This window comes from Salvia miltiorrhiza, chromosome 2, assembly GCF_028751815.1.
Source record: "Salvia miltiorrhiza cultivar Shanhuang (shh) chromosome 2, IMPLAD_Smil_shh, whole genome shotgun sequence".
In the NCBI taxonomy this organism is placed as follows: domain Eukaryota; kingdom Viridiplantae; phylum Streptophyta; class Magnoliopsida; order Lamiales; family Lamiaceae; genus Salvia; species Salvia miltiorrhiza.
In genome coordinates, this window is record NC_080388.1 from 32,818,856 (window position 1) to 32,846,551 (window position 27,696).

The 27,696-nt window shown below is 39.1% G+C and overlaps 1 protein-coding gene, 1 long non-coding RNA gene and 1 pseudogene across 2 annotated transcripts; 1 reads left to right on the forward strand and 2 right to left on the reverse strand.

The window, feature by feature from the left end:
• The first annotated feature begins 16,122 nt into the window (after window positions 1-16,122).
• Window positions 16,123-20,906, forward strand: LOC131012050 (transcription factor GTE4-like; annotated as a pseudogene).
• Window positions 20,907-21,076: 170 nt separating this feature from the next.
• Window positions 21,077-22,099, reverse strand: LOC131012051 (uncharacterized). Its single transcript, XR_009097176.1, has 2 exons — window positions 21,614-22,099; window positions 21,077-21,482 (listed from the first exon to the last, which is right to left on the reverse strand). It is a non-coding gene; the product is annotated as an uncharacterized LOC131012051 (long non-coding RNA).
• Window positions 22,100-26,068: 3,969 nt separating this feature from the next.
• On the reverse strand, window positions 26,069-26,425 carry LOC131008321 (uncharacterized mitochondrial protein AtMg00310-like). The gene is made up of 2 exons (XM_057935207.1): window positions 26,288-26,425; window positions 26,069-26,194 (listed from the first exon to the last, which is right to left on the reverse strand). Exons 1-2 carry the CDS (start codon window positions 26,423-26,425, stop codon window positions 26,069-26,071), a joined length of 264 nt encoding a protein of 87 aa, XP_057791190.1.
• Window positions 26,426-27,696: the final 1,271 nt, after the last annotated feature.

The following is a 27,696-nucleotide window of genomic DNA, read 5'->3' on the forward strand; positions in this document are numbered from 1 at the left end:
ACTATCGAAGAATGGCAATAGTGTTGGATGCAGGGACAATGAGAGCTGCACCAGGAGGCCCAGATCCTCAACACCATTCTAAAACACCAGCACCACTCTCATAAGCTTTTAATTAATTACTATCTTCCAATTTTAATTTGGTTGGAAGATAGATAATCCAAATAATCATATTTTATGCAAGGAAATGAATGTTTTCAATTATCCGAAGTTGTTGTTTTAATAAATATATATTTTGTTTTATGATGTCATCATCTCCACCTTTTTCGTTTTATTCTGTCTATTGTGTTGTTTAAACAGGGGGAGTGCTCTCAAAATACTAGTACGTGTGTGTGTGCACGTGTAATGTCACTTATAATTTGATATAAATAAATAATTATGATATATCACATTGTACTATTATTCTTAAGTTAAATATTTCTTGCACATGTTTGAATTTATATAAAACGTGTATATAAACAAAAAGTGTATAATGATAATTAGTTATCTATCTCGGTGAAATACAACAAATCACGTAGGAGGAATGATTCATTATAATAAATTATATAAATAACAAAAATTAAAAGTTAAATTAAGTGTATAAATTTAAAAGCTATAAATTTGTGAAAAATAGTTTAAAACTTAAATATGAAAATCATAATTTCTTGATACAATATTTAAATATTGAGTATCAAAAGAAAATATTTCTAAATGTTGGGGCATAATTTAGCTAGATAGATCGCAAACACAAGCACATAATATTTTTCCATTTTGAACTACGCAATTTAAACCCAACAATTAAAATAGGGCGTTTTCATCAAATGTTTATAATTTAATTAATAACATTTTAGAAATATATATGATGATACAATACAAATTATTTAATTAAGATAATCATCTACAAAAAAATGGAATCATTAAATTAAAGTAAATTATGGATTTTTATATACTTAAGAATGACTATAATATACCCATTTGTCCACCAATTTATGATCTATTTTTTTTTTTTATTCATCCACAAAAACTTGTTCCTTCCATTTGTTGTAAGTTTACCTCACACAATTCTCTAATTTTAATTCTCAATATTACCCTTTATATATCAATATTGTCATTGAAGACTCACTACTCAGCCAAATTAATCAATTTAAAACTAAAATAAACGTGAGACACTTGATTCACTCAATCAAGTTCATAACTTTCATACGTCATTATAAAATGGGTCAAAAATTAGTGGAGAGAGGAAGTAATAATTATTAGACATGAATATATAATCCAAATAGTCTAATTACGATAATCATCTACGAGTTTAATGCAATACTTTAGTTAGGGTAAATTACGGAGTGATGAGGGGTAAGATCCTCATCAGCACAGGACATAGCACTCCATGATCACTTTCTAAATATTTATCACTATATGTATGGAAGAAAATTAACAGCGCAGGAAGATGATGAAGATTAAAAGGAAGGAATAAGAGGGTTTACTTGAGGACCGCGCAGGCAAATAACCCAACCTAGAACCTTGTCAGCTCGAGGTCTTATGAAGTCCCGTCTGCGCAGGCATGTGGAGTCTCACCTGCGCAGCCTTACGAAGATGAACTCATATGGAACTTAGGAAAGAACAACCTGCACAGGCATGTGTGGACATACCTGCGCAGGATTATTAACTGCCTTCTGTTAGATACGGAAAAGCTGCAAAGTAGTTGGAAAAGGACAATCAATGTGACAACGACACCGAGAGGGCGTCCGTGCATGAAGAGTGCGTGCAGAAAGTGAAAATATCATTCTACCCTTTCCCTTGTAATGCCTATAAATACCATTTCAGTCATTGTAATCAGGATCATCCTCTTCATACTTGTAAACTTGGTTGGAATATAAGAAATTTCTGGAATTTGGTTGTGAAGAATTGTATTTTGTGGAGTTCCTTTCATTCTCCGCAGATCCACTTCAACAGGTCCTTCTTTCAATCTATTGTTTTACATTAGGTAGTAAATTCCATGTCTCATCAACTGGCGCCGTCTGTGGGAAAATGTAGAGTTAAGGCGTGAGTTTTAGTTAGTTCTTAGGTTTGCTCTTCATGTTCTTCCCGTTTCTTTTGTTTCCTGTAGAGATTTGTGGTGTATAAGCATGTTTTGGGGGATGATCTTTGGAGTGCGTTCAGATTTGTATCATGATGAAGTTTTACATGCGAACCCTTTAGAGGACATGTAAAAATTTTGTTATCTGTTACTTGATGGAGATGAGGGATTCGTGGGATGAGAAATATGATTTCTTTTAGATGTGTTAATGGAGGGAATTAGGGAATGGTTACTTCTCTCGTGTTTTCTGGGTTCCCTATTGGCAAATCTATGTTTTCTAGGTTCTCTGTAGATATTTCATGCATGGCCAGAGTGAAGCTGTTTTATGTGCTCTGTTTTAGTTGAACGGTGAAAGTAATGTTTGTGTTGTGATGCTTGTATTTAACGTTTGTGTTTTGCAGATCTGAGGTATGCGTTTTTGTTTTTAATGTCCTGACTAACCAACATTTGTTCTTTTTTATGATAATCCATTCACGGATAATATATGATTATGATTATTATCTCTGTAAGGAAGTGGGAGGTGATCATGGTTTTTTTGGGTTTATTTCCCAGGAAGATATGTTGTTCCTCATGAATGTTCATGAGGAAGGGTTCTTATGCCGCTTTTCTTATTCGCCAAGTTCATACATTTAATCTGAAATCATGTTATGGGCCAAAGTTTATGGGTTTCTATGGATTTCGTTAGCTCAAGGGTTTCTTATGGATTTCTATGGGCCTTACTATCATGGCTAAAGATTATCAAGGGGAGAAGAAATATTCTGCGCAGACAGTCTGCGCAGAAATACCCATGCATCATTAACACTACATTTTTTCTTGTTTAATGGATGTCGGATATTTTAAATACAGAGATTTAACAGGGCTCCTAATTGTATCACAGCGAAAGCAGTAAATTTTAGGTTCGATTATTATAATTAAACTAATGCTTGGAATTGAAAACTCAACTTAAAACTAAACTAAGAAAATAAACTAGAATTAAATGATAAAGTGAAGGTTACTAGGAATTAAAAGCTACTACGCTAACAATTTAAATAACTGTAAATAAAAACTTCTAATCTAATTTGACATAAATGAAATTGCAAATTGAAAGCGCAACATAATTCATGCAGATTCAAAGAGATTAAAGTAAATAAGAAATACCAACAACGTCGCAAGAATGGAATCACTGTCACTGATTACAACTTCGAAACGGAAAATTAAATCAAAACAGAAATTGAAAGCTAACTAGAACAGAATCTCGAAAAAACTCAAAGAACTCTGAAAACTAGAAAAGAAACCCTAAAGTGTTTTTTTGGTGCCTGAGGCTGAAGATGATCATGATTAAGCGTAATTAAGCCCTTTTTATAGACTGCCTTTCATCAAACCTAATGAAAACAAGAGAGCCCAGCAAATCTGGGCCTAAAAGAGAGTCGACAAGACATGCGTGCGCGCACAGGAGATTGCAGCGAGGGATAAGGTGCTCGGCAAGTCTCGGCAGCGCTAGCGAGTGAATACCAGCGCTGGCGACCTTGCGCGTGATTCCCAGCTCTGGAGATGTAGTGATATGATACTCGCCGGTAATCTCTTGAACTTCACCGGAATGAACAAATAAATACGCGCGGAAGACTTGAAACGAGAAATAAAGTAAAGATAAAGGGTGGAAGTTTGTCCCAAAACCCCTGACCTAATCTATGAAGTTTCCTAGAGAACGGATCTCTAAACCCCAACGATATGATCGGTGCAGCAACTCGGAGATGTTGAATGACACACGACGAGGGATGATGAACTCGCCGATACGCCGATAAGTTGAATTTGCTTGGGCAAAATTCAGGAAGAACTCGTAGTTCTCAAGAGAGATTAACTCACAAATATCATATATCAAAATTAGTTTTTTTTTTCGTTTCATACAGCCGCCATATATATAGGCAAAATAAAACCCTAATTTAAAGAAGGAAATAATCGTAAAAACAAGGAAACTTAAAAACAAGGAAACAAAAGAAACTTGATCAGCAAGCTAAAAAAAACCCTAGCGAGAAATCCAGCTATGTACGCTCTGCTCTGCACGTCCGCTCTACTTTGTTCTGGAAGTTTGCTTTGTCGGGACGATTCCTCTGCTCTGGCAAAGCCGAGGTTCCTCTGTCGGGACGATTCCTCTGCTCGGATCCGCTGCTCTGCTCGGTTCCGCTGCTCTGCTCGGCTCCGCTGCTCTGGCATTTTGATTTCTCTGGCATTTTGCATCTGCTCTGGCATTTTGATTTCTCTGGCATTTTGACTTCGTTGCTCTGGCATTTTGATTTCTCTGGCACTTTGATTTCTCTGGCACTTCGCTTCTCTGGCATTTTACTTTGCTCGGGCACAACTTCAGCTCTGGCGAGCTTGGCTCTAGTCTGGCGCGAGATTCATCTTTGCTCTGGCGCGAGCTTGGCTCAGTCCGGGCTGCATCATGTAGGCTGCTCTGGCAATGGAAATCTACTCTGGCGAATGAAATTGAGCTCTGTCGAGTGATTGTCAGCTCTGGCTATGGAAATCTACTCTGGCGAATGAAATTCAGCTCTGTCGAGTTTGGTCAGCTCTGGCTGCCTTGACCGCTCTGGGAAGTGTTGTTAGTGCTGGCGAGGAATTATCTGCACTGCGGCCTTGTCAGCGCTGGTGAGTGATTATCAGCGCTGGGCACCACTTTGAGCCCAAATAAGCAATATCTGATCCAATATCTCCAACATAGCATTCTTCCTCCTATTTTATCAATATCTCCTGTAAAACAACAAACCGACTCATAAACGCACCAGATTTCAGAACAAATAAACTCATAATAGCACAATCAAATCCCCAGAATAAGAACAATTAGGCATAAATCAATGATCAAGTCACCTAAAAGCTAACAACTTCAGTTAGATTTGATCAATCTTATCATCAATAAGCAACAAAAACCATAAAAGTTTATAAATTGGTCTATTTTTCCCTTAGACACCAATATGTGCTCACTCGGGACCAACAAGTGGTATCAAAGTAAGGTGTGTTCTAAAAGACCACTTGTTGGAAAAATTCTATGTTTTGAAGATACCAGAACAGAAAGTTCCCAACAAATATGCAATAAGTTAAAATCTAAGTCAAAGAAATAAGACTTAGAGAAATTCTATAATGACTTAAAGACTCTTAGAAGTTCTAGGTGGAGAATAGATTCTGCTGAAGAATGAGTTCAAGCTCAAGATGAAGTTTCCAACAGATATGAGAGAAAAACCAGCTAATGAGGAGATCCAACTGAAGAAGAAAACTCAACATAAGAAAAGAGGATTCAGTGGATGTGCAGATCAAGCTGAGAGCCCAGCAGATGACTAAATCCTACAGCTAACTTCTAGTCCACTGAAGATCATCCGTACCTGACAGATTGCAGAGCGAATCCGAAGTTGCAAAATCCATAGTACAAAAGTTGCAAAACACGACAACGGAATCTCAGATGCAATCCAATAGGAAGATATTAACTGCTTACGGAAAAGAATGGAACAAGGCTCTCTCCAACGGCTCTATTCAAAATCCCGTCTATATATACAACGGAAGATCAAAATCAAAGATACCATAGTTGTTGTGCATTTGATTTCTCAAGCTATCAAGGTTATCCTTTAGACAACATCAACTTTTTGAAGAGGAACTCGATCTACATTGTAATATTCCAAGTTCATACTTGTGAATCAATATTAAGTTCCTAGTTAGGCAGTTCTGATCATTGTAATATCTTAAGCTAAGATTCTGAACACAGTGAAATATCATTTTGCTCTTCATTGTAAGAATGTGTTCAATCAGTTGGAGAATCTCTCGAAATCTCTCATCTCTTGTAAAAGATAGGTTTTAGAGTAAGAAAGAGTTAGATGAGTAAGTTAAGTGTAACTAGTCTGAAAGTTGATAGAAGATACAAAAGTAAATCGTGCAAATTGCTTAAAAAGGTAGAATTCATCAATTAATTGCTGAACAGGACAGTGGACTTCAATGAACCGTTTGACCCCTCAAACAATCTCCAATTGTATTTTTTCCCAGAACTGGCGACTTCTTCGTATTCGAAAGAGCTTTCCGTGGCTGCCTGTTTCGCCTTAATCTGAGTTTTGTACAGGAAGTTATGGCCATTCTTCGGAGACTATCAGAAGTTGATTTCCTGCGAAAATCTGACTCCACCTTTGATCTTCTGGACTGTATCCCGCTCAACCTTCGACGTCGATGGACAACGATCTTCGAATATTTCCAGGAGAAAAAAGTCCCACTTAATAGGCGCCACTCACTCTCACAGGAAACCTAATTTCTGTAATCTGAAATTATGTATTCTTATTTCTGTTCTGAGAGATGTTGTGTATTTATAATTATAAATACAGGATATGGGCCAGACTTATAAGTTGAGCTATTTTTCTCCTACTAGGCTCAAAAGTCTTTGGGCCAGCCTAGGGATCAAATACAAGGAACAAATATGAGCCTCAATGAATTAATTCTTATGATCAGCCCATATCACAATTAATTCATAAATATTAATTCATTCCACTAGACAATCAATATTGACTTACCCTTTATTGACGATGATGAGTCGGACTTGTATTTAGACTTATCGAACCCCCGTATTTAAGATATCTAACATCCATTAATTAATTAAAGCTTCTGACAACTTATATTAATTAATTTCTTATTAATCCTTAAGTAGTACCACTCAACTTTATTATTGCACCTGAACTTAATCAACCTGCAGGGTTTAGTGTAATGAACCTTTTGAGCTCCTTAAGGGGATGTTATTATCCTATATCGGATACGGTCACCTAATACAGATTATCAAGTGTAATATAAAAATTGCTATCACCCAAGATACACAGTACTCAAGTTAATATGTAACTCTCAGTGATGCACAAATTTATATATACACCTGAAATCTTATTAGGATTTAGGTCCCGTTAAGTCACCGAGATCTTGATTCTTCACTTAGGTCGAACAGAAGAATACATCTCACTGTGATCCTATCAATACGTTTACACGTACAGTATAGAAAAGTAGTCAAGACAAACTATTTCCATCTATATTGCAGTCTAAAACAACAACTCGTCCTAGAGTAGTCTCAACTGTGATAAATTTTATATCTCATAAGGTTATTCCAATTATATGATCTTCTGTGATCTACAACACACCATATAATCTACTTATATAGAGATAATTGGACACACATACGCAATTAAGTTCAATTCAGATCGGAGATAAGATAGTGAACTTAGGAATCATTGTATACAAGCATAAAAGTTTTGCTTTCAGTATACAAATCCAACAGCTTTGTAGATTGAGATTGTGTGACCTATTGCGGGATGGTCGGGTCTGGGCCGGCGTAGCTTCAGGCGATAGACGGAGGGAAGGCTCGGCGCGAGTCTGGTAGAGGAAAGGTTCGGACCGTCCAGCGCAAGCCTGGGTGGCAGTCCGGTCCAGTACGGTGCAGGGCGGCGGATTTAAGTGGGTAAGGGGTGGCAGCGGTGACTAAGGTCAGGGAAAAAGAAAGATTCAGTTCAAAACTTGAAAAATATTGAGTTACATAACATACATAATGATACCTGTAGGATTTAGATTTTATAAATATTATTATAAATATTAAATATATAAATTAAATAATTAATTTATAAATGTATGGGTCGGTCCGAGTTCGAGCGGGTTCATACTAGGACCAATCCGAAAAAATTTCGATCCTATAAAATAGACCCAGATCGGACCACATATGTATATTGGGTAGGTCTGGTCCGGACCGAACTCGTCAGTTCGGGTCGGTTCAGCGAGTTCAGTTGGGGTTTGCTCACCCCTAAGTCACCTATTATATTGATCTTTCTCTTTTAATTTTTTCAGTTTATTTTCCTTTTCCTGTTGACCAAGATACAGTTTCTTCAAAAAACCGTGATGATAAAGAGACAAGCTACACAAGCTCAAATTCATTTTTTTAGTACTATGACAAAGAGACAAGCTACACGAACTCCTCGTGGGATCGATCCTATACTTACCACTGGAACTACGCCTATAGCGGGCAAATAGAAAACTTACAATTTTATTTGTGCGAAGAGTGAAGCGACACTCTCACCAATGTCTAGGCTGCTCTTGGACACTAAGCAAGTGCTAAGTAAGTGGGCATTTTTTCCATGATGAACATACAAGCTACCACACATTTTACTAGTCAGTATGATATGTTGTTCTTTTCTAGGCACCTATTCTTAGAGAATTCAACACTAAAACCTACACCACAGAATTGGCTTATGGACATTAAATTATGCTTCAAAGTATCTAAGTAGATAAAATTTTAATTTTAGCATTCCCAGCACTAAAGTTCCAAAGCCCTTAATGTAACTTAGAGAGTTATCCCAAAGGGTATTTGTGAGCCTTTTCCATAAGTATGTGAGAAGATTTGAAAGTTAGTCATATACTTTGAACATTCACTGTCCAAATACTAGAGATTTTTAATAGTTGATCCATCTTTCTTCTTCTTTTGTTAGCTTACAAGTGCACCATTCAAAAACTAAGCCTCGGGTACCTATTTGAGATTGGGTCCTTGCACGGTAGTAGTCTATTGAGGAACTCAAATTTGTCTCATTACTTTGACATTGTGATTTGGATGAATTCGTTTTCCATATTAAAGTCAATCAAAATGTCCTAGGCAACTGAGGCATTGCCTTGGACTTGGATTTTGTAGCTTTGAGGTAAGGTTTGGCTTTGTGTGTGTGTTGTGCATCAGTGTGCTTATATTAATGTGTAATTGAAGCTTTACTATTGTTGGGATATATTTGTAACACTTTCAGTTTGAACAAGATGCATTTAGATTCTGACCTTGTGCTTCGGGAACACATACACACAGTAATTATGCCTAGATTAGACCTCACAAGTTTACATGCTCATACTAAATTTAATCATCGCCCAAACCAGGTATAAAAGTTTACCTAGATATAATTAAATAAAATAACATAAAAGAAATAAAAGAAGGAAACATACTTGATTTGAATTTGAAGTTCGAAAATAAAAGCAATCTTTGACCAACACCAACGTTGCCCAAAGCAAATAAAAACATACTACAAATCAAAAAGGCACGTAGAGCTTGTTTCTTCTGCCCCAAACTCACATAAAATAAACAAAAACAAAAACATAATACTAAGGTAACTACAAGTGCTCAACATCAAAAATTAGATTTCGTAGTGATGGCTGAATATGGTGTCTGTGTCCTCCTGCTACGGTAGAATATTTGTATTTATAGAACTTAGCATAGGTTCTTAGGCTTGGCCCATGCAGTGAGGCGCAGCTAAGGTTTCTAGGATTTTTTTTCCATGTATAATTCATGCAACCCTCATTTATTTAGCTAGTAATCGCTCCGGATCTACATAAACAATGTAAGAGGATCTTTGCATTCTTCCTTCCTGTTTCTAATGGAGGGCACTGTTTTGCTAATTTTCGCCCAAAGTATAGCTCATATCTTTGCCTAGTTTTTGCTCAAAGTCTGCCTTAGGTCTTTGCCCTTAAACACTACAAGATCCCGCATGGTACTTGGTCCAAGCAAAAGGTGCACCAGTGTTCTGCCCATTAGGGGTGTAAGTGAGTCGAGCTAGCTCGTGAGCTACTCGGGATCGGCTCGAAAATTACTCGAAATCGACTCGATGTTAGTCGAGTCGAGCTCGAGCTCGAGCTACTCGAGTAGGTACCGAGCCCGAGTTCGAGTTTCGTGATACTCGACTCGTTAGGCTCGCGAGCCTAATCGAGCTCAAACAATTATATATATAATATATTATTTGTAGGCCCAGAATTAAACATATTTCAGATCCATAAAGATGGCCCAATCTCCAAACCCTAAGCCCATTAACACAATTACTAAATTTGAATCACACAATAATTGAACCTAAGTCCTATCTCAAAACAGCAGCCGCCCCCAATCTCCCATCTCTCTCTCGGCTGAATGGCGACCGGCGACCGCTGACGCGCACCCCGACACTCTGCGCGACGGCGGCTCATCCTTCCAGCGAGCTTAACAGCAGCTGCAGTGCAGCACATAGTCGCCGCCTTTGGCTCTCATTTTCCCAGCCTGGTGCGCGCGCGACAGCAGCATCATCTGCCACCACCGGGCTCCGCGGCGCGACGGCGGCTCGTCCTTTCGGCGAGCCTAACATCAGCAGCAGTGCAGCGCTGAGCCGCCGCCTTTGGCTCTCTTTTTCCCAGCCCGACGCGATAGCAGCATCATCTGTCACCACCGGGCACTGACTGCCCTTTCCCAACTCGACGCAATAGCAGCAGCGACGCCGCGACAGCGCTTTTCTTTCTGTTTTCTAAATTTTTGTTGTGTCTAGAAACGACATTCTTGCAGTGTATATCATTATCTTGTTTATGTTTCCTGTTGTTGGTCTTGGTGTTGTTCCTATATCAATAAATATGATGGAGAGAGTTGCTTAGAGTCTCCGATTGTGTACAGCAAAATACTGAAGGGAAAATTGTTCATAGTATCTGTTGAAGCATTAATCAGACGAGCTTAAACGAGCTCGAGCTCACCGAGCTTAAATGAGCTCGAACTCGAGTATGACTCTACAATCGAGCTTAATCGAGTCGAGCTCGAGCTCACGAATATGGCATCGAGTCGAGCTCGAGCTCAAAAAAATCAAGCTCGGCCGAGTCGAGCTCGAGCTCGAGCTTCATCAATATAGCCGAGCTCGAGTTTGAGCATAGCAATACTCGACTCGACTCGGCTCATTTACACCCCTACTGCCCATGAATGATCTCAAGTCATTGCCTCTTTTGCGGAATGCAGCATGTTTTGCCCAAGATCTTGTCCACATGTCCTGTTGTCCAAAATGTGTCCTCCTAGACACAAAGACACGAAAAATAAACAAAAGTGGACTCGATATAGACCTAAACCATACACAAAAAAATACAACAAATGGGCTCGTCAGCCGCGTAACCCATTGATTAGTCTAAGGAATCTGATTGGTCAACTGACTTGAAACTTTAAAACAAGTAATCATAAGTTGGTGAATTATCCTGTAAACTGGGATCGTGGACGTATGAGGGTTTCTCTATACCGTATAAAACCGATTGTGTTCTTACTTTCTCCACTTACATTCAGTGTTACATATACTCCCTCCGTCCGTGATATCGTTTCCACATTTGCCATTTCGATCCGTCCGCGATATAGTTTCCACTTCCATTTATAGAAGTATGGTCCACAAATTTCCACACACAACAATAGTGGGACCCAAACTCCACTCACTACAAAATCCACTACTATCAACCACTTTTCTTAAAACCCGAGTCGTCCACAACGTGGAAACGATATCGCGGACAGAGAAAGTATTATTTATCTTATTACAAACTGACCATATATATTAAAATCATTATTAGCTACAAAGCTAATTATCAGCATACATCCATCAGTAGACTCAAGTCACTGATCATAAAATGAATCTGGATTAAGCTGAAACTTTGACTTTAGAGATTTTGATTAACGAACAAATTAAACACCACACTCCACACATACCAGTTATCACTCCAACTGATCAGCTCACGAGAAGTCACTAGAATTACTAACTGAACCTTCAGGTAGAACAGGTTTGCTCAGATGTCAGTTAGTGTACCTTTTGGTCAGCTGATCTATGTTACTCCAGTTGACTCATTATCAGCTAAACCTGTTTAGAACTCATACTCTGTAAAGCAACAAAAAGTTTGCAACTAGTGTATTATCTCCATCCATACACTGTATTATCTCAATCCATACACTAGTACGCGCTTGCTCGATACCAACAATGCCCCTTTGAGAATGACACGAGTTTTAATAAAATGATTTAGTGTGTTATGAATGGAATAAGAGTCTTATCTCTATGAGAGAGTTCAAGTGATTAAAGTGGAATAATGGTCTCACATTTTATAAGGTTGTGTGGGATAGTTTTACTAAAAATAGAAAGAGACATAAAATTGGAAACAAACTAAAATGATTAAAAAAAATACATGAAATTGGGGGACGAAAGAAGTATAATATGAAATTAATGTATTCAAAATATATAGATATTAGAATTTTCAACTTAACTTCAACCTAATGAACCCTACCCTATAAAAAATTACACTCTCTTAGTTCACGAAATATTGCCCTACTTACCCATTTTTTCTTGTCCACAAAGTAATGCCCTACTCTGCTTTTTGTACCACTACACCCTTTTATTTTTCATTTATTTACCATCAATTGCCACTGATGGACCCACCCATTTTAATTACCCACACAATTAAGCCTCATAAATATTCCCACTAATCTAGCACTAATTACACAACTCATCGATTTATCAAAAACACACACACACACACACACACACACAACTCATCGACCATTTCATACTCTCTCTCTCTATGAACCCTAGAGAACTCCGCCCCTCTGTATTCCCGTCGATGGAGGAGGCATAATCTCCGACTCCCTATGAAAATCTTTATCTCTGGGATTCTCCAGTACATTTCGTCGGTCTATCAATCCCTATTGCAATCGGTGATGGTTCCTCTCTCGCAATCGGCGGTCTAAATGACATCTTTGAACCGACGGCGACCGATGAAGAGAGTATACAGTTCGCCCATTTCATACTCTCTATCCTAGAGAACTCCGCCCCTCTGTCATTTTCTTCGATGCCATATTCCTATTCTCCGACTCCCTCTAAAAATCTCTCTCTCTCTCTGGGATTCTATCAAGGAAGTATGCAGATCTATCAAGGGAGTATGGAGATCTATGAATCTGCCTTCGATTCTAGAACAATGGTGCTCGAATCACCATTGAAGGTGTTGTTAGCTGCGTGCTAGGGTTGTTTTTTTTTTTTAGTGTGTTGACACTTCTAATTTTTGGTAAAATGTGTTATTATGTGGGCTGGTGATGCCATTGCATGATAATCTTATTTGAATATGATACTGCATTTGAATCTTTTTTTTTTTGGTTAAAGGTTGTGATATGTGGGCTGGTGATGTCATTGCTTGAAATCTAATAATATGAATTGAATACGATGTTGCATTTTATCTTTTTTTTAGGGATGGTTTTTCAAACACTGACATATTTCTGACTTTCTCACCATCAAGTACTTGTTTGTCTTTATGATTGACACCTTTTTGCATTGATACTAGGTGAATAGGTTTTCCCAACAGTTGTTGTGCAGCTGTTGAATTCCAGATGCGCCAAATGGTCTTCGCATCAACCTGGAATTTTTGTGCAGCTTATTTTTTTAGCTTCATAATGAAGATCTCCATCGTTGCTGTGTTGTAGAACCCATTGTACAATATTATTTCTTTCTTCATCAGTCAAATTTGGCTTAGTTATTATGATTGCCATGCTTTCCCTTCTCTATGATTTTATTGTAGTTGTGGTTGTAATGGATGAAAAATGCAGTATGTCGTGTATTTATTACAGCTGAATTTGACCACATCTTTTTTTGCTACTAAATTTGGCCTCTTAAATGAATGAAAAGGTTACTTTTTCACACCAAATTCAAATGTTGCATTACTTTTTCCTCTTTAATTACAGCTGTAGTTATTTAATGGTAGCAGCCTTGTTTATTGCAAAATTACAAAAGAATGCAAAAAAATATATATGGTAGTTAAAAATAACTTAAAATTCAAGTTTGATGGTATAATTCCACTCGTACAAGTAAATGGGAGTTATACTTGTTACCCACCTAAATGATAATCAAATATTAACAAATGCAATGGTGTAATTAACAATACCCCTACAATTCAACTTTTACCCCACTCACAACCATTTTATCAACTTTCTTAAAACTCGTGTTGAACAGTAAAATGGGCAATACTTTATGGACGGAGGGAGTATAACCACCACATAAATGTAATATAGGTATAGATCTGAATATTCCTTATTTATAACCGAAGATATAGATATACAATAAAAATATCATTAAAAATTGAGTTAAAAATTTGAGATAAAATACAAAAATTCTCTTTGTCCCATTATAAATGACTCATTACTTTTGGGCACAGAGATTAAGGAATGTGTAATTAGTAGATAATATGAGTTGGTGGAGAGAGAATAAATTGAGATTTATAAACGTAGGTGTATAGAGAGAGAGTTGGTGGTGGACTCATTAGTTAATTAATCTCTCAATTATTTGCCAAAAAAGGAATGGAATATTTGTATTGAAATATTCCATTATAAAAATTGGGACATTTGTAATGAGACAATTGGAGTAATACATATACACCATTCGTCCCATTATTCATGGCACATACCTTTTCAGCACGGAGATTAAGGAGAGTAGAATTAAGGAAAAATTACATGTTTAGTGTTATTTTAATTAAAATTAAATTATTGTTAATAATTAATCTTCTTTGTGTCAACACACTAAGACTCATGTCAACACTCACAGACTTCTCATCGTCTCCGACAACAACACACACAGAGCAAACCAAAAAAGTCCCTAGATCCCCAAATCCACTGCCTCATCTCGAATCCACAAATCCTATTTCCATTCCCAACAGAGGTGATGGTCGGCTTCTTGTTGTAGAGCTTCATCGACATCAACGATCGCTGCTACATCCCGCACATCATCTCTGTGGTCCCTTCCACCACGGCGATTTGTTGGATTTGTGTACTGAAAGCAAGAACGTTTTATACTTGTATACAATGTTTCCTGTGTTCAATATTTAATCTCCTATCTGATTGTGTTCATGATTGCATATGTATGTCCTTTATCTCTATATAAGTTGATTATATGGTGATTAACGGATCACAGAAGGTCATATAATTGGAATAAAATTAAGAGATATAATTAGATCACAGCCGAGATGACTCTAGGACGAGTTGTTGGTCTAGGCTTGCAGTATCGATGGAAATAGCCTGTCTTGACTATTTGTCTATACTGGTACGTTATAACGTATTGATAGGAGCAGCAAAGGGGCGCCAACTTTGAGAAGATCAATTTTTTTCCTTGGGAATTCTCACAGCTTGTTGTCCATCCAACGTTGGGAGTTGAGCGGGATACAGTTCAGAAAGTCAGAACTGGAGTCTTTCAATTCAGCCATTGACAACCTCTGCATACAATTCACAAGTAAGTGTTTCTAACTCCAATGTGCAGCACTTAAATTCATAGGAGCATGTTAGGAATTAATCGTTGTATGGTGAATTAAGATATCCGATAAACGATCCTATTGGGGCTAAAATCCTTCACGATTCCCGCGGCGGTTCATCGGCACTCTGCTCAAGCGCCGCCAGATAAGCCTCAATGATTTGCTCCAAGCCGTGCAGCCGCTTGAAGCTAGAGCGAGAGAGTGTTACTCGGACAGAATCGTTGCATTTGAAGCCGATGAGAATCAGATTCCCTTTTTCGTGCTTAGGAATTTGATTCGCCACGAGAATCAGATCATCTTTTTCGTGCTCTAGTGCTTGTTCGATTTGACCGGACTGTCGGGGAGGAGTTTTGTCCGCCTCTCACAATTCTAGTGCTGTGAATATTCTTCAATAATATATTGCAGACAAATTCCACGATCTCACCGAAAAACATCTTCTAGATTTGCTCCGATCAAGCTTCATCATGGACGACGACGTGGAGCAGGCGAAAGGTGTGGGAGACAACGTGGGTGGAGGAGGCGGCGGTGGTGGTGGCGAGAGGATGTCGCCGAAATATATGAAGGGGGTAGACTAGTGCGCAGAGAGGGAGAGTAATAAGATGAAATTAAGATTTTAGAGTAAAATAAGTTTTGTATTATGCTTATATATGAGGTTAATTAAGTTTTAATTTAATTCTTAATTTTATCCCCAAAAAGAAACAAGCCATATAATTGGATCAACCCAAAATAAAATACGTAAATGGGAGGGAGGGGTATATATTAATCCTTGATTGCCGACAGCTAAACCCTAGGGGATAAAAGGCAAAATGAAAAAATAAAAAAACAGAAATATTAGAAATGGCATCGGACGACAGCAGAAACGAAAACCATATTGGACGGCCCATAAGAGCGCGTTGTTAAACGAGCGAATCAAAGTTGTCGGTATTGCACGCGCCATCACTCGCCAGTGACGTGGCAACCTATCACCGCCTTCGTATCACTGGCAGGGAGCGCGCGTGTGATTAAAAGCAGCGTGTGGCCCGATGGCAACCATTCACAGAGCGTTTTAGAGAGAGAAACCCAAAAAAAAGGCAAAAGGAAAGAAATTTCAGGAGAGAGAAAGCGAGTGGGAGTTCGGATCGAAGAACAGAAAGCACGAGAGTTTCCCTTCTTCGTCTCCTCCTGCCTCTGCCCCCAAACCCTAATTTTCCTAATTTATGTCTGCTCTTGTTATTTAATTTTTCTTTTTTCTCCACACTCATTTCTGCTTAATTTTATCCGCTCACCAGATCTATATAGCCTTTCTTCCTCGTTTTGGGGTATCGTTTATTCTTCTGAAAATCGGATCTGCGTAAAAGCATCGAAAATTTCCGTCGTTTTAATTTAATTTTAGCTACTGTATTCATTTCCGTCCCTTTGTCTCGATTCTTGATATTTTGGTTTCGGCGTTTGTTCTGCGACTCTAGGGTTTTTAAAACCCTAGATTTTTTTTTAGAGTTTGCTTATTCTAGGGTTCTTGAGTCTCGATTTGGGAGGAAGGGTTTTTGATTGAGGAATTGGGGGTTACATGTATGGCTTCAGGGACTTTAGGGGATTCCGATGATGATTTGAATTGGAGAGGGAGGTGTCGATGGACAGAAAACAGTAAAGTTTATACGCGGAAAAGCCACAAGAAAGCCCAGAAAGCTTGCAACAATAACGTTGCTGCCACAACTACAACCGCTGTCGCCGAGAAACCCATCTCCGCCGCCCTTACCCCCTCAAGGAATCAGGCTTCAACAAGCGCCGAAGTTACCCCTGCCACCACCGCCGATGCTGAGGTTTCCCTTGCCTCCCAACCTTCCACAGTCCCTTGCTCGACAGCCACACCCAACGGGACTGCAGATTGTTATGCTTCTGTGGGAGTTGTAGGGTCGAAGGATGTAGATTCTTGCCAAAATCTGCCTGAGCGTTCTTCGCAGCAAGAACAGAGTCTCGCAAATGGGTCACCGGACAAAAAGGCAGATTCGTCAAGCCAGGCGCCACTGCTAGAACAGAAAGAAAGTCAAAGTGCAGAGCTTTGTTGTCAAACTGATGATGAAGGCAGAGGTAGTCGAAGTGCAGAGCTTTGGGATCGGAATGGTTCGCCATTGCCTGACAGCAGTGAGGCCAAGAATTTGGAAAAAAACGCCTTCACCTGATGGTGAGAAGGAGTCAGTGCAGAGAAGTGAGCCATCACTGTTCAGGGAAAATGATCTTCCAAATGGCAGAGATGTTTCTCCAGAACGGCAGCCTATGGGAGATGATGAACGGAATGATGGGGCCGTGCCCGGTTCTCTTCAAGTTCGCCAAGACAATGGCCTAATTAAGGTCAATGGAGCTGTGACGTCACCAGAAGTGTCCAAAGAGCCGCAACTTGTTGGGAATGCGGTACAAGATGATGAAGAAATGATGCCTGGTTCACCTCAAGTTTCTGAAGGTAATGCTCGAGGTAATGTCAATGGAGTTGTGGCGCCACTGGTGGTATCTAATATTGATGATAGGATTAGATTTAGTTTATGTAAAGCGACCCCCAAGAATGAGATCAAGGTTCTTAGGAAGAATCTAGAGTATGAGCTTGATCAGGTTAGGAGGCTAGTTAAACAGATCGAGTCCAGAGAGCACCAGCTTGCTTCACATAATAACCATACTAGCAACAATAACAATAGTAATAAAAGTAATTATATTAGTGCTGAAGGTGCTAATGCTGCTGAGTATGTTCACCCTCAACCCCAGCATGCCCGAAGTAATGTGATGGACCGAAGGTTGTTGTTGAGGGTGAACACAGAGATGGGTGCAATGGGGCACACAGAAACCAGACCTATCGGATTAGCAAGGGTGAATTCTGATATGGGTGCTGCAAGGAATCTTGAGCATCGGGTGTATAGTAGGCAACTTAGTGTGGCAGTGATGGATAATAGGTCCAATGAGTTCATTGAGAAGGAGAAACGGACCCCGAAGGCAAATCAGTATTACAGAAATTCAGAGTTCCTTTTGGGAAAAGATAGACTGCCTTCTGAAAGTAACAAGAGGTTGAAAACGAATAATGGGAGGAAACACAGTGGAGATACAGAACATGCCATGGGATTTGGCTTTGGCTTTGACAAGAACAGCAATCAGGTGTTCAAGAGCTGTAGCAGCTTACTTCAGCGGTTGATGAGGCACAAGTATGCTTGGGTTTTCAACGAGCCAGTGAATGCCACGAACCTTGGATTGGTTGATTACCATGATGTCATCAAGCATCCTATGGACTTGGGTACCATTAAGACTAGAATGTCACAGAACTTTTACAAGACTCCAAGGGATTTTGCGGAGGATGTGCGGCTTGTATTTCACAATGCCATGACTTATAATCCAAAGGGGCAGGATGTCCACGTTATGGCAGAAGAAATGTTGCAGATTTTTGAAGAAAAGTGGGCCACTATAGACTCTCAGTACAATTCTTATTGGAAATATCAAGTATATCAGGACGGGGGAATACCCACACCCACTTCTAGAAAGGGTGTGCCATATTCTCATTTTGGCCCTGCTTCCGTTTCAGTCTCTGCACCTGCTGCTTCTGTTCCGTTGTATGCTTCTGTTGCTCCGGGAAGACCTTCTGAGAGGCCTGAGCCAGTGTCATCATTCATGGCTGTTGATCCAAAAATTCATCGACCTCATGTTGGCAGGACTCCTGTTCCCAAAAAACCTAAAGCAAAAGATCCTAATAAAAGGGACATGACTTATGAGGAGAAGCAAAGACTTAGCACCAACCTTCAAGGCTTGCCTCCTGAGAAGCTTGATGCTATTGTTCAGATCATAAAGAAGAGGAATACTGCTCTTTCTCAAAACGATGATGAGATTGAGGTTGACATTGATAGTGTTGATGCGGAGACTCTCTGGGAGCTGGACAGGTTTGTGACTAATTACAAAAAGAGTTTGAGCAAGAATAAAAGGAAAGCAGAACTCGCTCTTCAAGCAAGAACCATGGGTAATCAGAATGTCTCGTTGATGGTAAGGGCAGAGGATTTCCTTACTTGATTGCATAATAACAATATTAGTTAATTCTTCTGCCTGGACCTAATCAAATGTGTTGACCTTACATTGCAGAACTCAACTCCAACAGTGGCAATCCAGATGGAAAGTAGAACAGGTATTATTAACTCTTTTATTCAGCCATTTTAGATTGTCTTTCTGGACACTGAATTGTATTTTGGAGACATTAATCTGACAGTTGTTTTTCCTTTTCCCGTCACTTTTCCTTCTGAAGCTTTTAAGAAGGGCGTCACTCTTGTAGATGATGACAAGGAGGGTCACAATGGGAGTAGGTCCAGCAGTTCTAGCAGTTCCAGTAGTGATTCTGGATCGAGTTCAAGTGGTAATTTTTTACTTTCTAATCTTCACTGCTGTACATTTTTTCCTATAAAAAACTCTTTCAAATTCTTGTGTTTCTTTCTGAAAATGGCTTATATCAAGCTTAAAACTTTAGTGCTGCAGTATTTGGCATGATGTTTTCTGCCTCTTATATATGATTTACACTCTTTACATATTCACTTGCAGATTCTGATAGCGACAGCTCCTCCGGGGATGGATCTGATGCAGAGCATTCGCCTAAGACATGAAAGAATCTCTCTGACTGAGGTATGAAAAGATTTTTGTGCTTGGTACTACATTTGTTGCTTGGTTATTTTCGTGTTTTGCTTTCTGTTATCATTTGCCACAAGCTCAATTGTTTCAGCAGCTGTCACTGAACGTCAATAGCTCCTCCTTTGATTACGCATTAAATATTAGGACCACTTTCATCCAAAACACGATATGGTATCTGATGAAGGACTACAAGCAATATTTTATCATGCTAAAAGTATAGTGTAAATGTACTCTGATGTACGGTGATTTCAAAATTGAAGTGCAAGTCTTCCCGAGTTTTTGAGGAATGGGCTTATTTCTATTGTCTGTTTAAAGAAAGTTCCGTGAATTTCTTTTAATAATAAACTGAAGTGCCAAGGTTGTTAAGACAATATGAACCATGCCTTTTGTTTTGGGGTATATTTGCTCTATTAGCTGCATCAATATCTTCTTTCATGTAGGTTGTTGTTGACCTGATTATCTCCTAATGAAGTATATACTCAGTCCCATCGGTATTTAACTTTTTTAGCTGAGACAGAATCATCTTCTCCATATAAGCTTGGGAAGTTTGAAGCGTTATGATTGAATCTGTGTTAAGACTGGGACTTTTGCCGGTTGTATGAGATGTATGGATTTAAACCTTGGTTGTGGATTTTGGTTGTGAATGTAGTGAGGAAGAAATATGTTTCTCGGTGCTCTTATGGCCACGAGCATTGTATAACTGTTCACTAAATATGGGTTTTTTCCCATATCATATATTTATTACTTTAGATGAGCATTTGTCCTTTTGATTAAGTGTTGGATTTGTGGTAACTGCGATGATGAATGTAATGCTGAGTTTGACTACATTTGCAGGTCATGTTTGGGTCTGTGGTAAAATGCTTGTGCACTCAAATGATTGGTGGTGCCTGCAGCTCCCCCTTGTTGCAAGTCGTTGCGGTCTGTGTTGAAAACTCGTAACGGGAGAATGTATTAAATGATGATATCTACCAATTTGCGGTGGTAAGGAACTTGACTAGTGAGAAGGGGGCTTAGAGCCAAGATTGAATAGGTTTAGTAAGTTGTATCTGTGGTTTTGCACATTGTATTACAGTAGCTGTACATAGCTTCAGGCTTAGGAGTGCTGTTAAATTTGTTTTAGGCCAATGGTTTGGATTTCAACTTTCGCTAGTGCAGTTATCCTTATTACAAAAGAATCTGCAATTTTACATGTCAAAACACCACTGCCATTTTTGGCAATAAAACAGGTGTTGCAGAGCAGAGCATCCTTCCAAATTCAACATCTTTCTCCTTGGGTGCCTGTTTCATCAAAGATGTTTTGGCAATGCACAACAACTCAACTGCATCTTTTATTTCCCCAAAATAATGAACATCGTGATCTCATCAAAATAACATCATCAACTACAAATAATATCATCTCAGCTGTTACACAGTATCATGGCACCGAAAAATATTTACTATTTGGAGCCAGATACATACATGCCAAATTAGCCCAATTCAAATTTCACCAATAACCATAGAAATACTGATAGAATCAAGGGAATACGAGAGCAGGAATCGGGAAGAAATTCCAGCTGAGCAATGCACTAAATTAGTGATCAGACCAATCATATTGAAAAGGGCCTTAGATGATTTTACTTACCTAATAACAACTTGAATGTCACAGCCATAGATCAGGAATTAACATACACAGGAGGGGGAAGGGAAGCAGTCGGTAATTGATAATGCCGGCAATAATGTTGAAGCTGGACCCTTCGATGCCTCTTCAAGCTGCATAACCCTTCACCTATACATTCAAATAAAACACCCAATTAAAAAGGCATATTGCTGAAATGAGACGTATGAATGCCCCGATCACCAGCAATTAAGCAAGGAGGAAAAATCGAGATGCTAGTGAAAGAGAAAACGGCATATGACCTCAGATCTGGAATTGTTGCGGCTGACGTCGGCGGCGACGCCGGGGGTTCCGGCGATATCATAGGCTGGAGATAAGAGGATTCAGCTACATCAGAAGATAGAAGGCTGGCCAATCCCTCCGGAAGCCCCAAAAAATGACCACCGTCCGATCCGGCGCCGACGCAGCCGACGTCGTGGCAGGTTGATGAACTGGCGCCCCTCCGATTAGCACATAACACCATTGCCGTCTTCATCTTCACCCTAAATAACCGATATGCGAGTGGCTGGAAAGGAAAGACAACATTCCGACGGTATATACTGTGTGTGTGTGTGAGAGAGAGAGAGAGAGAGATGAACGGAACAGTGAGAAATGGAAAACCGGAGGGGGGTTTTGACGGCCGCTTCTTTCGTCTCAATTTCCGATATGGATAAATTTTTTCGTTTTTAAATAAATAATGTGACGAGTCAAAACGTGTCTTATGATTTTGTGTATAATTGAATAACATACTCCCTCTGTCCCATTATTGTTGGCCACATTTCCTTTTTAGTTTGTCCCACTATTATTGGCCACTTTCTTAAAATGGAAATATTTATCACATTCAATCTCTCGTACTTTATCACTTTATTACATTCTCTCTCCTACTTTATCACATTCTCTCTCCTACTTTATCATTTTATTATTTTCTCTCTCATACTTTATCACCTTCTCTCTTCTACTTTATTACTTTTATACTATATTACCCACACATAGGGGTGTAATCGAACCGAGCCGAACCGAATAGTGGTGTGCTCAAGTTTGGTTTGTTTAGTATCGAATCGAATCCCGAACTTTACTTACCGAATACTTTGAGACTCGCGAGCGGCTCACGAGCCTATACGAACTTTCTAAATTTATATTTATATTCAAAATATTGATTATTTTATTTTAAAAATAAATTATTTTATTTATTAAAATAATCAATATATTAATTATTTTCTTATGACAAATAAAATTAATTAGAGATTTAATACAATTATTATTAATTTTAGTGGATAAATATAAGTTGTATATACTAATAATTTATATTTTTCAAGCTGAATCACTTGACGAACATGTTCACGAGCTAACGAGCCGAATACTACTAAGCTCAAGTTTGGTTTGTTTATTTATCGAGTTTCTCTAAACGAACTTGAACGAGCTTTTTTCGAGCCGAACTCCGAATAGTTTGCGAGCGGCTTGGTTTGTTTACACCCCTACACACACTTAAAATACTAATCTACAACTCCTTAATTCTCGTGCCGAAACCAAATGTGGCCAACAATATTGGGACGGAGGGAGTATCATACTCTAGGGGGTCGTTTGCTTGGATATATGAAATAATGTTCGATATATTTAATGTAGATATTTTATAATGTTGGTGACGAATGTCATGAGTTTTAACAAAAATATATAAGTAAACAAATGTTCTCACTTTTAAATCGAAAATAAAATTGTGGTAAATTTTTCACGGATGAAGAGAGTATAAGGTATCAATAAATTAAATGTAATTATAAATACAAATTTATGTATTTAATTTAATAAATATAAAATTGCGTACAAATTCAATATTTATAGTTCAAATGTATGTTTACAGGTTGATATCTCTATTTAATCCTCTGATCCTTCTATACAAGTTGATTTCTGAATGGATTTTAAATAGTCCTTGAGATTTGTTGGAAAAGTATGCTTTCAATCTTTTTGTACTTGATTTTCGAGCTTTGTAATGTTGATGCAAAGGGTGTTCGCCTTATTTCTAAATTTAATGATGGGCTTGAATTAATCTTTGAGGCTTTATAAGTTGATGTGGAGGGTCTTCGCCTTATTTCTGAATTTAACGTTGGGCTTGAATTGAGCTCCAAAGCTTTGTAACATTGATGTAGAGGGCTCCACCTTATTTTTGGATCGAACGTTAGACTTGATTTGAACTTTAGGCTCTCCCACAAAGAACGCCTTGAACCTTGATGGGACACCTTTAATACTGGAGAGATATTCGTTGTTATAATTCTCCCCCAATTCGTGAGCCTTCAATTATGATTTGATGTGTTTAGAACTGATATGGAGACCCTAATTATTGTAGGAAGAGCCAGACTTTGGGCTTGAGCCAGTATAATCAAGGACCTAAAGCTGACGTGGCACGATTTTATTGGCTCTTGAATACTGATATATATCAATATTAAGATTTGACTTGTTGTAAAAAAAAAAAAATTGACATATATCTTTGAGATATGACAATATCTTTATTAATAATGTATTTTATTTAATCTTGGATTTCATGAGATTTCAAAATAAACAAAGATATAAAATTAATAAAAATATATTTATTTTCTTAAAAAAAATTGTGCCTACAAATTTCCCATCGAGACTTGTTCATGGGTGACTTATCGTGAAAATGAATTGAGTCTCAAAAAATTTGAGTTTATTAAATAGTTTATACTCGTATCAAAAAATTCTTGGATTCAAACTTGTGAATAGTTTATACTCATATTTAAAAAAAAATCAATTTGAATTTGAATTTTGATAGTATATGCTCTTATCAATGAGTTTTTAATTTAAATTTATAGACATTGTATACTCGTGTCAAAGAGTATATGGTATAGATATGAATTTTGAATTTGGAGACCTTTTATACTCGTGTTGAGGAGTCTATATTTGAATTTGAATTTGTAGACATTTTATATACTCGTGTCGAGGAGTCTTCAATTAAATTCAAATTTATAGACATTTTATACTCATATCATCAACGAATCTTTAACTCTTTATTAAAAATAGTTTAGTTACCTACCCCATAATGATAGCATTAGTTGCAATAAGCATTACTAACTTTCGAAAATTTGTTAGGAGTTTTTCTTTTCAGTATTGAGAAATGTTGCCATGTAGTAGAACTTTAAGATGAATACTATTTGTTGAAGACAAATAGACATTAATTATCGATCTTGTCTAAAAACATATGTTTTTTCAACTATTACCTCTTGTTCACCAACCAAATCTATAAATAGCATATTACCATAAGATTTCGAGCCAATTTATTTATCGAACTTGATTGAAGCTCTATGATTTCCACTTAAAGTACAAAACACTTAACTTTTCCTAGTTGGAATGACGATGAGCAGCAATAATAGTAAGCAGCGACGATATATATATCACATCCCATAGCCTCCCTCGTCATTTTTTTTAGGAAGGAGGCATATTATAAATCAAGCGTCATCCAAAATTACACACTCCCTGAGCCAATCAGGGTAATTTCCAGTCCAACTAACAGACGATGGACATGATCTTGCAAATTGAGCTAATCTATGTGCCGCCATATTAGCTTCACGATACACATGATTTACACAAATAAGACAATTCTCTCTAGCCACCTTAATAATGTCACAAATATCATCCGGAAGGAAGTGCTCTTCCTCGCCTTCATTAGCCAGCACCCTTGCAGCTAGGAGAGAATCCGTGTAGATCTCAATCGGCATCACGTCATTTTCCATGCTAACGATCACCCCCTGCACAACCGCCATAAGTTCCGCCATCATAGGAAAAGACACTGCTCTCAGCCTCTTTGTAGCAGCCGCCACAACCTGTCCTTCTGAATCTCGGATAATAACGCCCAGCCCATAGGTCTTAACTTTGATGTCAAAAAGTGCATCAACATCAACCCGGAATCTCCCTCTACGTAGTCTGCACCATTTCCTCTGTCCGATTTTAACACCAACAAAACTATCAATCGCATAAGTGGGTTGGGCAGCCTTATAGGCATCAAGGAACGCCAAGCACCCTATCTCCGATGGCCTCTCCGACTGCTCTCTCTCTCCTTGTTTAAATTTGCAGCTAAAAGTCCATATGCTCCACACCATGATGCACCATAAATAAAAATCCGCAGTTTCAAACTCCCCCCTCACCGCCTCGGCCATGTCAATGAACTCAAGCCCCTCTGTGTTGCGCATGATCCTCCAAAATCTCGATTCTTTCCAGAAACCTCACACCAACGGACACCAAAATAGTGCATGAACAGTAAATCCCATCGGCTCGAACAGTGGTTACACGTACCTTCAATCGAAACGTGATGCACCCGCAAGTTAACTTCAGTCGGGATCAAATCCCTGCACACCCTCCACATAAAAAAAATTGACTTTCGGTGGCAAGGTTCGGCTCCAAATGAGCTTGCTCCAGAATTTCTTATCCTCGTCGCTAGTGTTGGGATTAGGTGAATAGTATTCCATGGCCAACAAATAAGCCGACTTGACAGAAAAATTACCTTTGGGCTCCAATTTCCAGCAAATGCGGTCTACCTCACCATGCTCCTTGATAGGTGTTCTCAGCACCCCATCAATCTCATGGGGATGAAGAAATTTCTCCATGGTATCAACCTTTCATTCCTTATTCTCATCAATCAGCTCTGCCACCATCAAACCATGCGCATTTCCTCCGTCCTTACCCTGAATTCTGCCCCCATGTAAGTCATTCACCTAAACATCCTCTTTCATGCGAATGTTCATTCCATCCCCTACTTTCCAGATGTGTCCCGCATCGATGATATCTCTACTCCACGCAATTGATCTCCAAACAAAAGAGGAATTGGCAGGAACTTTCGCCTGCAAAATGGAGCAATCATGGTAGTAAGGTGCTTTAAAAACTCAGGCAACAAGTGACTGAGGGTTTTGTAGCATGCGCCATATCTGCTTTGCCAATAAAGCTTTATTCAAGGCCTTCAGATTCCTGAAGCCCATACCGTCTTTATCTTTAGGCCGGCAAAGCTTCTCCCATCGAGCCCAATGCAGCCGGTATTTCTTGTTCGTATCTCCCCACCAATAACTTGCACACATCTTGTGTAAATCTTCACAAAGACAAGGTCGCCACCCCTCTTACACCCATGGAGAATAATGTAGCAGAAGGAAAAGAAACGAAGGTGAAGGCGGAAGAAGCAGAGGCGAAAAATGATGAAGAGGTGGAGGCTGCGGAGGAGGCTGAGCAAGGAGAAGAAGAAGAAGAAGAAGAAGAAGAATAAGAGCAAAAAGAGGAAGCAGGGCAAGAGGAAGAGCAGCTTACTGAGAAGGATTCCACTGAGACCGAGATAGGAACTGACACCACCAAGATGGCATCTTCGTCGTCTCTGAAAAGAAAAAGAAGGTCAAGGCCACCAACGAGGAAGGTGTCCTCGAAGAAAGGAAAAGAACTCAAGCGCTACGAAGGGTTGAGGGTTATAACAGTTGTGGACCCTTCAAATCGAGTAATCGTCGGGCCCAAGACAGTTGATTTTAAGGTCCTCAAAGACCTAGGCGTGGACAAGGAGGTAAGGGCCTACTTCAAAGCAATTGGGTGGGAGAAGTTTTTGGATTGGTCAGAAGTGGTACACAAACGTTTGGCGAGGGAGTTTGTAAAAATGTTTGATGTGAAGAATCCAGGCAGGATGGGCCTCGGGACGAAGGCAGTAAAGTTCGAGCTGATGGGGAAAAGAACCACTCTCTCCATCAATGATTTTAATCAATTCTTGGGCATGGCGACTTTGGTCGAGTTCAAGTCAGAGCAGTACAGGCAAGCGGCGAGAGGAACACCGGAGCAGACGTCGGCCGAATGGGCCAAGAAGTGGAGTGTCGTCGGAAGGGGCCACGAAGGCCTATGAGCTTAAGAGCGGGGCACTTAGAATTTGCAACTGAATTCTTGCCTACAACTTCTTTGGCAAGAAGGATAGTAGCAATTCAATTGCCCAACATGAGTTATTTCTCCTATGGTGTATGGCTACGGGGCAAGAGGGTCAACTTTGAGGCGTATGCAGTCAATCACTTCAAGGATATAACGAGTGATCCCAAGCAGCGAATCTCCTTGGCTCACTTGGTCACTATCCTGGCCAAGAGCCTGAAGGTTCCAGATGAGGAGGCAATTGGCTTGGCCAATATGCAAGAGGAGTACCTAGACCTCGCTTGCCTCCATAGAATGCAAGAGGTAGAATGGGATGACCAGGAAAAAGCCCTGAAGTTCATTTGGTCTGCCCAGGATGAAACCCCAGCCAACTTTAAAGCCCCATCTACATCACGCCCTACCAGAAGGATGAGTGTCCCCCCCGCCCGAGACGGGGAGATCAGAAATGTTGGAGCGC